The sequence below is a fragment of the Mauremys mutica genome, chromosome 9, assembly GCF_020497125.1.
Source record: "Mauremys mutica isolate MM-2020 ecotype Southern chromosome 9, ASM2049712v1, whole genome shotgun sequence".
Lineage (NCBI taxonomy): Eukaryota > Metazoa > Chordata > Testudines > Geoemydidae > Mauremys > Mauremys mutica.
The window spans coordinates 59584668-59597491 of NC_059080.1; the positions used below are offsets into that span (position 1 = coordinate 59584668).

Consider the following 12824-nt stretch of genomic DNA (forward strand, 5'->3'; position numbering starts at 1 on the left):
ATAGCAAACCAGTCTATTTAATACACAGTTATCTGATAACATAATGGTCCATTCATGAAGGAATAGGTCTTGTATGATTAGAGAACACTGAATTATTACGGGATATAAAATAAGACAAGGGATGACAATTACTTGTTAAATTTCTGCCCATGTAAACTGGTTTCTATCCATTAGCTGCTATATGAATTTGCTATATCGTATATACACATGTTGGTGCATGGGAAGAAATCTTGGAAAAAAAATGAGTCAGATCCTTGTCTCAGTCATACAACTGTCAATTCTGTAACTCCACTGAATATAGAGCCAAACCCTGATTCTACTCAACAGCAAAGCTCCCGTTTTCTTCAATGTGACCAATATGTATCCCTAATGTTAGGCTTAAACTGAAGTCAGCCTCTAGTCTCTGATGTTTCTTACAAGGCTAAAATTACAGCTGAAGGAACTTTTAAATATTACCAATGACAGCAGACAATTAAGCAGAACACCCCTCTCTACCAGAAATAAATTACAAGTACTCAATACAATACATAAAAAGGGACACCATTTGGCCGCACTAATCTATCTTGGCACCTAGTAGAAAAGAGATGTCTAGAAAAGGATTCTTTTCACAAATAGTTGTAGTGTGCGCTAACTAGGTGTGAACCAAGACAAGTAAAACAGTTAGACTCTTCAGATTATGTCTATGAGGACAATAGGACAGCAAGTCACTTAAAAATTGTTTTTTCAAGACTCCTCCTCTCCCTTAGACTGGTTCTATACTTCAGTGGAATTACCGCAATTTATACCAGTGTATGAAGTTAGCCTATATCCCAAGGCTGACTGGCTTTAGAAATTAAAACTGAGTTTAAAACCAGGACAAATCAGCTCCCCAGGCTATGTATCATGAAACAGTCATGGTCAGAAAATCACCACTTACATGCCAACGTATTTTCTTCCTGGCCAATCAAAACAAGACATATTGGGGGGGGGTCGGGGGGAAGGAGAAGAGATGCAGACATGACAGGTAAACAGAAAAAGAACAGTGCCTTTTGTCAAGCCGAATCTTTCTGCAACACAATCCAGTTCTGGCTGTGATAAGCCTCTGAAGTGTGGCAACCTGAATGCCGCAAGGATGCTTCAAGGCAGGAAATCACCATCAGCTCAGTTAAATGAACTAGGATACTGGGAGATCAGTGTGAATCCTCTTCTAATTGGTGGATAAAGGGCCCTTTTCTACAATCCTGATTTCTGTGAGTAATTCCATTGCTATATTGTGATTCAGTTCCCTAGCCAGGTGAACCCCAAAGGCAGTACGTGTATGGGGAACGATGACTCACGTGACATCCACTGCAAGCTTGTATTCAAAGATGAAGCCCAGTGCAGCAGTAACATGGTTACTGCTGTGATAAAGCAGCAGGCAGAACATTTACCGCACTAACCCAAGAGGAATGGATTGTTACCAAGGCGAATGATGAGTGGGTCAAAATGTTAGGATGAAGTTGCATTTTCAGGCCCCCACTCTACAGGGGCTTGTGATCATGTTGAAAGGCAATTTCGAAAGTGGGTATAGTAGTCTGGGGTGTCTACATAATTCACCCATGATGCCCTATGGGTAGCAATGATGGAGGAGTTAGAGCAGATACAGCCTAGCCCAGCTTCTTAACAAGGTTTGTAATCATGCCAGCCATAGATCCTGAGGCCCTGTGGGGACATTCACTGAAAATACCATTGCTAATGCTTCTTCAGCTCCACCAGTGTTAGCAACGTTAGGGGCCCTAGTGTGATGGCTGCAGGTTTTAACACCATCAGGTAAGCCAGCGCTGAACAGGTCTGACTGGTGTTAGGCTGCTGTTGGTGTGTTTAGTACCAAGGTCTTTAGACCTACTCAGGACACGCTTTTTAAAAGAAACTGTGCAGCAGCACAGCTACATGAGTGCTTCCTAGGTTGCTAACTCAGGGGCACCTGTGTAAGCAACAGTGGGACATGTTTAGAAAATGTAGACGGGGCCTAAGGTAGCCAGGGCCTGCATGTTCACAGTCTACTATGTACTTGAAAGCCCAAGGCAGGATCACATTGGTTGTCCCTAGGGCAAGTTAGTAGTAGTGAATAGCGCTTCAGATTTTGGCTTATGTAGAGACAGGCTCAGTAAAAACCATACTAGCCTCGAGCATTCAACAGCAGCAGCACTAATGTAGACTGGCTGCTGGTGTTTTAATCAGTATGCCATCTAGACCTACTCTGAACAAAGTCCGGCCAGTGGTGGATCCATTTGTAGGTCTCTAACTGCTGGCACAGACATTTCTTCTTAGCAAGTCTTTGCTAAAGGGCCAAGTCTATGCCTGGGTTCTAGCAGAGTGGCTGGCTGAGGAAAAAATCCATGTCCACTCGTGGCCAGTGAAACCAGGCGTGCTCCAACCAGTCAGCCCTGGTATTAGGAGATGGCTGTTGCTAGCTTAGTTCTGGTTCCCATAGCGAGTCGGAGTACAGAGTTGGATGGGCAAGAGGAAACCAGCAGGAAGACTATCATCAGGTATTGCAACCAAGAGAAGCAAAAGGTCAAAGCATTAGTAAAAGAAATAGTTCCTGCTGTAAGCTTAGGCTAGCTGATTATAAAAAGAAATGAGACGAGGTGGGTGAGGTGTAACATCTCATTGTACCAATTTCTTTTGGTGGAAGAGAGACTTTTTGAGCTTCACAGAGTTCTTCCTCAGGTCTGGAGAAGGTAACCAAAGTGTCATAATCAAGTTAGGTCCAATAAAAGCTATTATCTCACCTACCTTGTGTGTCTCACAGCCTGGGTCCAACATGGCTACAGCAACACTGCAAACAAGTATTAAAAGGAATGTTTGTCACACCAATAGTCTTCAGGGGATGTTATTCTGAATATAGTAAAGTTTTCTAAGGGACCTGTTTACCTGTAGTTGAAGATGCATTTGCAGAAGTGACAGATTATGCTCCTGCAATTGGTGCAGTGTTGCCCAGACAATCAGAAGACCAGTTTTGAGGACCCTTTTGAAATTTGGCTCCGTCATGGTATTTAAACCTTACGCTTTCCCCATGACTTGGAAAAATTACCTTGTGCAGAGATTTGTCCTTCAGCTGAAAAGTTCAGCATTCACAGAGAGGATTGCAAAATAGGGGTCTCCTGGGCCTGAGGAAATTGGGCGTGTGCCTGCAGTTATAAAGGGTGGTGACCTTTGCAGCAAGTTCACGGAAATTCCACACCCCATGACAGTCTCTGTACTGGGCTATACAGCTGCTGTATGGCTACATATAAGTTCTCTCAGGCAATTTTTTACATCTTGGAATGGCGTTCTCATCTCACTCATGAGAAGCAAAACAGAAATACAGGGCTCAGGCATCCACTGCCGCTTATTTAAATACAAGGTATTGATAGGAAATGGACCAGCATGAACGATGTCCTTGCTTTGAAGTGCCCGGCTGATGTCAGAAAATTCAGTGCTGTAACCTATCAAGGGATAGGACAGGAATTTGGAAGATGGCCTTTAATTCCACTGGCAGACTTGAGCACTCAATTCCAACTGACTAGCATATTTCCAGGTTCCTCTGTATCTCTTGACAGATATGCCATCCCCAGGAGGACTTTGAAAGATGCCACTTCCAGAGTGGCCTCTAGTGACACATGGCCACCTATGTAGCAAGGAGAACAAGCAGCTAGGATTGTGAGGAGGCCGAACGAGGACCACACCGACAGACATGTACGCGTAAGACACAAACACGGGCTGTAAGTCACTTTTACAAGTTTCTTTATGAAATTAAATGTAGCCCCTGGCTAGGGGAAAGATATAGTGCAAGAATGACTTTGTACATGCTACTGAGTTCAGATATCCCTGGATAACCAGACTTCAGTCAGCTACAGTATCAGCAAACATTGGAACTCTGAGCTTTGCAGACAGTTAGTGCTTACTCACAATAGCAACACGCTGGAATGAATGGGTGTTTTCCTTACAACCACCCGCAACTTCTCCTAAGCTATGGAATTCAGTCCTTATGGCTTCTAACTCTTTCACTATTGTAAGGCAAATCTTTCCTTTTACTAACCAAGGATTAAATGAATTCTTTTTGGCCACAATTTACAAACCGCTAAGCTCTTAATTCCACATTTAGGTACCTTATAAATAGCCTGATTTCTTTTTTCAAAGGTGCCGGCGACCTGGAATATGCCTCAATATGTGGGGGTTGTACATGTTCTCTGGTTTGGAAAAATCCATCCGTTTTGTATGAAGGTGCTCAACTGTGGAGTTAGGACCTTAACTTAAGGGAATTAAGTTTGCAGATGTTGGCCTTTGTTTTTTGTTAACAAAAAAAAGGAAGACAGACGAACAGGCATCAAGTTAACAACATCTGACAGGACTGATTACAAACTTACAAAATACACAGTTCTGTATTTGCCATAAATAAACACATTACAAACGTTTAACATTTTCATTGGCCAGGAAATATGGCAGAGTGACAGTGGGAAGAGTCTAAGGAGCTGACAACAGTATTTATTTTTAGGCACATTTTTTTCCTAACTCATATATTTTTTACATAACTCAAAGAAAATCAACTAGGTTGCAAGATGCATGTACTTCACTCATGCTGTGGGTTTGATTGGCACCATTTAACGGACTACGGTTCGGCGGTGTGTTGACCTAAGGAAAAGAAAAAGGGCACAGCGATATCATTGTTGCCTTCTCTGAGAGCCAATAAAGGCTAATCAGTCTGTTAAACGTGTAGTAAGATCATTTCTTTGAAGATGAACTTGGGGATTGGGGCAGTGAAAGGAAGGGTTTAGTCCCCCCAAAAGTGCATCACATCAGCAACAATGAACCATGGTTCTGAGCATGCTCAGTAGACACCAAGCAGGCAGGTGTTGGAATGGACAAACTGCCATCTCTGCATGGGCAGCCAAGTTGGCTGAAGGCTAGAGTCTCTCTGGCAGTTGTCAGACAGCAATAATGTTCACAGCTGGGAGGATTGGTTCAAGATGCAGCTGACAACAAGGGTAAGATGAAAAACAGTTCAGGCTCCATCCTGTCGTGAGCTCTTCCTGGGGGTTTGTATGGCTCCCGAGTGTTGTGCAGGGCTGGCTCACTTTGACTGGCACAAAAACACGCAACACAGTGTCCCATTTCAGACCCATTCAAGTACAGTCAGTCTGCAGAATAAATAGGGAAGGAAGGAGCATGCGCCATCCTTTGCAAACAGAGGGGTGGAGGAGCCGGGGGTCCGTCAGCTGGAACTGATGGCTAAAGTGCTTTCTCAGAAGGGATTCAGGCACAATAGGGAGCTGCCCCTCACTTCCGAAAGGGTGTCAGCCTGCTGATGTTCTGCCAGAAGTTCGAGGGCTTGCGCTTGGGCTCTGCCAGCATGAAGACTTGCTGCTGGGGGAGGTTGGTAGGCAGGGTAGGGTGCTTCTGACGCATCAGAAAGTCATAGTAGGGCCTGGTGACAGCTGTTTAGACCATGAGACAGGGAAAAGCAAACATTAGACTGGTACAGTCCCAAGGCCGATTCCCACACAGTCATTCTCAAAGCTGAGGCAGAGTTAGCCATGATAAGTAACAGCCAGTTACAGATGACTCTGTTTTGAGTTATCTAACCCCAAAGGCAGTTTGGGGATTAAGCCGATAGTCTGGGAGTGCCTCAAATGTTGATTGGAATTCAGAGACGCTCACATGCCCTCAGGATGTGGCCTGCAGCCACGCGCAGCAATGCGAGGACAAAGCTGGACACTCAAGGCATGTCTACACTGCAAAGGAAGAGCCTCAGCAGGCCGTACCAGCCGACTCGGGCTCTCGGGGCTGTTTCATTGCAGTGTAGACTTCCGAGCTACAACCCGAACTCTGGGACCCTCCCACCTCGCAGCCCGAGCCCAGAAGTCTACACTGCAATGAAACAGCCCCAAAGCCCAAGCCTGAGTCAACTGGTATGGGCCTGCCATGAATTTTTCTTTGCAGTGTAGACATGCGAGGCCCATTACAGTGCTCTACTGCTGACAAACTTAAACAGCACCCAATTCCGAATGCTTGGGAGCCTGGTTAACTGACCCGCACCTGAGCACATTAGCCTGTGTGGCAGGCTGTAAATATGCAAGTATTTGTAAATGTTTAGAAGTTGCAAAGTCTTACTGAGCAGAGGGCCCAGTCCACAGCATTTAGATCTAGGTATGGATTTGGAAGCCCTCGGGGTTCAGTAGTGTTAGGAGTTAGGGGCTTGTCTAGACTACGGACACTATAATGGCACAGCTATCGCACTGCAGCCGTAGCGCCATTGTGTAACAATGGAAGGGGTTTTTCCATCACTGTAGTTTATCCAAGAGGCGGTAGCTAGGTCGACAAAAGATTTCCTCCATCAACCTAGTGCTGTCTACACTGGGGCTCAGATCGGACTAACTGCTTCTCTCGGGTGAATTTTTCACATCCCTGAGTGACTTAGCTAGGTTGACCTAAGTTTTCGGTGTAGACCAGGCCTTGGTTCACTGCACTAGAGAGAGACTGGGCAGCCTATGCCAACTGGATCTGGCTCCTGTTTCCAAACTCCCATGATACTTGGCAAGATCTGGCTCCAAGTCTGGGTTACAGCCGAACTGTCCTTCTTGGATTTTTGCAATGCTGTAAAATAAACTGCCAGTCTGTGTTTAATTCCCCACACAATACCCAGGGAACCATAGAAAGGTAAGAGACAGAATTCCTTGGCAAGCTACAGTAGAGGGAGTGCCGCCACAAAGTCTGGTTTCCCAGGGCAGTTCTGTGAATCTTCACCTGGAGGCAACGTCCATGATGAAGGGCAGGACAGGCATAAGGAGGGGAAACTTCCCTGCAACTCATAGAGCTCATCCTCCCTTCGGCTACTGCTAAACCTCCTCTGTTAGGCTGCTGCTTTCTGTCCTGGGTACTGACGCTGTTGAAGAACACATCATCTGCATCTAGCCTATCCCCATGTACAGCAAAGGGCGGGTATTTAATTAACTGTTCTATTGTGGTAGCACCAACACTGTGCCAAATACCACACAAACATACAGAGAGAGACTGCCCCTGTCCCAAAGGCCTCAACCTAAACCCTTTTCACTTCCCCAAGAGTTCCCCTTCCTGCAAGCTGCCCCATTCAAATTGCTGAGAGACCCGGCTTCTAGGGCTGAGGGGGGGATTCCAGTCTCCAGCCAGATGCCATCCAACAATCTCATAAATAGAAGCTGCCAATTGTATTAGCTACCTTGAACTGTACTTGGGGTTTTGGAATATGAGCCAATGATTAGACACACACAATGGCTCTTGTAGCCAGGAAATATTGGGATGCTGAATCTCACTGGCTTAGCTAAGGCTGCCAAGTCTTCAACCTGGTGAGAATTGTACTGCAATTTCCCACCTCTCTAAGCCTACCAGCTGGCCTATCTCAGAGCTTTGTTAGCGTCACTTCATTGACACTAATCACATGCAGTAAAATCAGCTTGTTCTGGGAACATTTCCATGTAATGGGAGGCAATCGAAAAATACAGTGCTGAGTAATTTCCACAGCTTGCGGACAGTTCAATTAATTTCACCAGGATCCTATTTCCCTGTCATGACTCTTTCTCTGTATTTTCTTTCTCATCCATCAGTGATGAAGGGCTTGATCCAGCAAAAATATTACATACTCATAAAACTGCATTTCCTACTTCACCCAGAAGAACAATAGCTCTCAATATGGTAGTAGGCAGTTAGTGAGGTGTTAGTCACCCCCATCTTTAACATTCCTGTTTAACCCCAGTGGAACCAGACCCACCAGTGAAAAACATTAGTCATTTCCCTCTTAACAGTAGGAGTAGGGAGATGGATCAAAGTTTGTGACCAGTCACGTCTCCCATCCAGCTAAGAGGGTTTATTGACTGGATGGCACTAGAGTCTGGTTTATTTTCAAAGTCTACAGTCGCTGTGAGATTCCTTAGCATTGTGTTTAGCTATGGACTCCTATTGGGATCTGAACTGGAAGTTAATTCTTAACACTGTGTTCTTTATTTAATACTGAAATGCTACCTTAACATGCGGAATAACGAACTGTAAATATTGTTATAAACAAAAATTCTGTCACTGGGAAGTTATGCTGAAATGTTGCTCACCTGTTTATCAACAAGTTCAGATTGCTTAATGAGGGGCATGTTTATCAGTGAATCTCGATTTGTATTTAAACGTGACTTCACTAAAATATTTGTTTTCCGAACTGTATATGCTGATCTGATTTACAGCTTATATTTTTTACTCTTAATTTTGATCAGGTTTGTTCCTAGGCTCCATAAACCCGGAGCGACAGAAAATCAGAATGGCTATTGCTAAAACAGGGGCAATTGCTTCTCGTTAATTTCCCTGCCCACTTTTTTTCTCCACCATATCAAGTGACCCCTGTGCCACTGGAATAAAAATCTTAAAACCTACCCCCCCCAGGAGTAGGAGAAGAGTAACACTTACCAAGCTCCCAAAGATGAACAAGCTGGGGGACGGGGCAATTAATGCATTGATCAGCCAAAGCTTATTTGAAGTCAGGTTTTTAGATGTGCTGATGTGCTTAGGAGAAAAAGAAAGGGCCACACTCACCCTTAGGCTTTCCGGTGTGGTGCTGTTTGTTGGCATTCAGCATTGCCTGCTTCTTCTGCACCTCTGTGATTGAAAAACCTTAAAGACAAAACCGAACCTGTTAGCAGCTGTACCTGTTAGGGCTCCACCTACTTCCTCCTACAAACAGCAGGGCTCACGCCATAGATCAGAATAGGGAAGTGTGGGGATGAACACATCACTATGGATTTGATTGTGCTCTTCAGGCACAGCCCCACATTGGGGTCTGCCTTGCTGCAGGAGCCCCGGGACACATTCTGGATACAATTCAGCCAGAATTGCCCCTGGCGCTGATGGAGAGGCGCCTGCTGCCCAGGGCGCTCTGCCAATTTTTAGCAATTGCAACATGTGCCTCACTACACCCCCACTCAGTTCTCCCTGCCTCCTTGGTTAGCATGGTCAGGGGCAGCCTACCATATGGCCTGCACTCTTGGTGCACTGGGCTGGCCCTGCTTATATGGCCCTAGTCACGTTACACCAAGTATGGAAACGGTGAGATGGATTTGCCCCCTAGAGAACATGTGGTCATGTATAGAATCCTGGATCAATCTTGTGTTGGGCTATTGACGAGTCTGTCTCTAACCCTGCCAGTGGAAAGAATAATTCAAAACTAACATAACTTACTATATAATGGTTCAAGCAGGCTAAGCAAAAGATTTTAGCACCTCCCTGAGACCTCATTTCAGTGCTTGCTTTCTGCTCTATTCTTTGTATGATGAGCAGAGGGGAAAAGAAACATCATGCAAAATATATACATCTGCAGCCCAGCCCTGGGCTGGAAGGGCATGTATTGTATTCGCACACATTTGTGTTCAGCGTGATGGAGGGCCCTGCTACACAGACAGCCTTGCCATACCAGTTTCCTGGTCAAGCTGAACCTGTTTCCTTTCATTCTCGAATGCCTTGAGCCAGCGCTGTTTCTGTTCAGGCTTTTTTGCACAGAATAAGTGGACTTCCTCAGGGTCCCTGCAGAGCAGCTTGAATGCATTTTTAACACTGATATTGAAGTCTTTATCCTTCCCATCCTCCATGTCCACTATTTCCATGTCATCCATGTTGATCCGACTCTTATAATAGAGGATGTCCCGGCGCAGGAGATCCTGTAAGAGATTATTTTCATTGTAACTATATCCAATTTCCATGATCCTGTAAGAGATTATTTTCATTGTAACTATATCAATTTCCACACACTTCCTTTCTCTTCCTAGCCACAACAGATGACCTGTTACCTTGCTGATGTGCACTACTGCCTTATGAGAAAAAGCAATGACACCTAGGCCTCTTCGCCCTACTGTGGCTTTTTGGAACTCACTTTCTGATGCTGGCTGCAGTCTTATAACAAGCTGGGAGGGCCCAGGAACAGTTTCTGTAGCTGATGGAGCATGTGTTTGGGCAGGACTACACTTCCAGCAGTGTGATAATACGTACTGCCACTCGGGGTGAAAGTGAGCCGGTACGGCATACTGGTAAGAACCTGCACCGGCCAGTATGCAGCCCACATTAAAGCACTGCCACGGCGCTTTAATGTCTCTGCCCCTTTTGCCTCCCCCGTCAGCGGCCCTGCTGGTAGGGTCCGTACCGGCAGGGCCACCGACAGGGGAGGCAAAAGGAGCAGGGACGTTAAAGCGGTGTCCAGAGCCCCAGCCCCTTTAAATTGCCACTGGAGCTCCGGGCGGTGCAGGCCAGGCAGCCTGGAAGGGCTGGCTGGGGGATGCTGACTCCCCAGGCTCGCCCCTTCTGCCCGAGGCTCTGCCCCTTCCGGGGGCTGGAGCCCCCCCAGCCCCGTACCGGTAAGTGTCTGCAGTTACTTTCACCCCCGCTGCCACTACTATCAACTGCACTAGAGTGCTTCTGTAATTCACTGTCACTGTCCAGGATGTCTGAAAGGCAGGCACGGGTTCCTGTCACTGCCCTGACACGGTGACTCTGGGTACTTACGACGCCAGACAACTAGTCAATGTTGTTACTCCAAATTGAGGACAGTGTGATGGAGCAGCATTTGGCCCCGACAGTCTATCTCCAGAAGCCACAAAATGCAGGATTGGATTTCCCTGCTAAGGTTGCTGGTGAAAATACAGCCAGCACTAGTGTCTGAGGCAAGGCCCTCGTTCATTTAAGTCACTTGAGGTAAGGAATTGTGGGTATAGTGAAATTGGGCATGCGCTCAGTGAAAAGCTTTGATGTGGTCACTTCTGACGTGTTGTAGGAAGAGCCCTGTCTCCCTTCGCACTAGTCACAACCACATCTGAGTCTTTGCATTTACACACGTAGCTGTGACCAGCCAGCATTCCCAATGAAAACAAGCCAGGTGACGCTTGGCCTACTATGTGAGGGCTCGGTTTTCAGCAGTGCTGAGCTCTTTGACATCACCTGCAGCTTGTAGTGCTCAGCAACCAGGGGTGAACGTAACTTAAAGGACTTGCCGGTACTCTAGAGTCCTGTGGAGGGGGAGGGGCCTCAACTGGAAGAGGCGTGGCCTCTATCGAAAGAGGTGGGGCCCTTTAAATCCCGGGGCTTTTAAACCAGGATTTAAAGGGCTCAAGGATTCAGCTGAAGCTAGGAGCCGTGCCCTTTAAATCACCCCCGAAGCTACCAGCTGCAGAGGCGGCTGGGAGCCCTGGGGTTTGGGCAGGGGTGAAAGTAATTTACATTTCTTACCCATATGGTCCAATCGCAAGCAACCCACCTCTCCTATGTACTTCATGGATCCCTCCCATTGCATGACATAGATAGAGAAAATAAAGCTACTATTACTACTACCAGTACTGTCTGTAATAAAACTTTACTATTGGTATAAGCCTGAAAAAGTGAAAACTCACTGTCACATTTTTCTCTGTGTCTTCCCTCCTCCTCCTCCAGCCAGGCTGCGGACACAAGGATCCATGCTTTCTCCCTGCCTGGCACTGAGCAGCAGCTGCAGGGGCTACCCTCTAGCTTGCAGCAGGGAGCAGGGAGACTGGCTGAGGGAGGGAGAAGCCTGCCTCCTGTATAAGAACAGTTTAAACTCAGCTGTTCCCCGCATGGTTCAGTAACATTTCGAAGAGGATCTGCAAGCAGTTTGGACATCACAACCATGATCCTCTGCTGGGGAGGGAATGGGATAGATTTGAACTTGGAAATGGTTCCTGATTTTGATTGTGTTTTTTGTGTATAGGAGATCCCCTCATCCCGGGGGCAGAAAAGAACTGCCCCTGCCATGGTCACACACACCCTTCTGCCCCCCCACCCCCCCAACAACAACAACAACAGGGAGTGAAATTAACAAGGATGCCAGAAACGGCTTCTAACCCTGCAAGCTAGAGCCTAGAGGAGAACCCCTGCTGGGGGGGGGGAAGGGGGGAGGAATGCAGAGCCTTGTCTGCAGCCTGGCTGGAGGACGGGGAGGGAGGAGACGAGAAACCAATGTGACAGTGAGTTTTCCCCTTCCACCTGCTTTTATTAGCTCTGGATTTAAGCTGTGCAGCCAAATGCTTGTATTTGTTGTGTATATTAGTATTGGAGACAAGATCCCCTCATCCCGGGGGCAGACAAGGACTGCCCCTGCCATGGTCAAACACACCCTCCCCACTCCCCACAGCTACTGTGAGTGAAATTAACAAGGATGCCAGAAACCACTCCTAACCCCCAGGGCTGAACCACTCAGGGAACAGCTGAGTTTAAACTATTCTTATGCAGGGGGCAGGCTTCTCCTCCCCTTAACCAGTCTCCTTTTCTTACTGGTCCTCCGTAGGGCCCTTATCTGCTTACTTTCACCTCTGTCAGCAACCCTGAAAATCAGGTCTGTGAATTAGCTCGAACTCTGAAAGAGCTTTCAATAAAGAACAACATATGGGGAGGAAAGGGTCTGTGGGGCACATTGTGCTTCCCCCGAACAAAATACAAAACTGATTTTTCAATACTACCCATCCAGGGGAAAGTGCCAAAAGGCAAGACCCCAAGTGAAATGTGTTGTTCCATCCTCACTTAGAGCCTGAGCCAAAGTCAGTGGAAGATTCTCATTGACTTCAGTGGGCTTTGGGTCTGGCCCTAAAGGGAAGACAGGCCGCTTTAAAGACTGTGATCCCTCTTGTTATTTAAATAGGCCTTCTCCTTGGGTTCATTACAATCCAATATAGGAGCTGTAACATGCCACACTTTCCCTATGAGAGCAGTGTATCCGAACTGATTGATCTGGAAGTTAGGTATCCAGCCACAGCCATTTTGTCTTCTGAGTACCATTTCAGTAATCTGGCCCTAAATTCCTGCTGATGACA

The 12824-nt window shown here is 46.5% G+C and overlaps 1 protein-coding gene across 1 annotated transcript in view; it reads right to left on the minus strand.

Moving 5' to 3' along the window:
- The window catches only part of LOC123377402, a 286411-nt gene continuing 273587 nt past the window's right edge, over positions 1-12824 (minus strand). The window contains 4 exon segments of the mRNA XM_045030277.1: positions 1-5338; positions 5341-5438; positions 8554-8631; positions 9428-9671. Coding sequence (XP_044886212.1) covers positions 5246-5338; positions 5341-5438; positions 8554-8631; positions 9428-9671 — 513 coding nt within the window. The 3' untranslated portion in view covers positions 1-5245.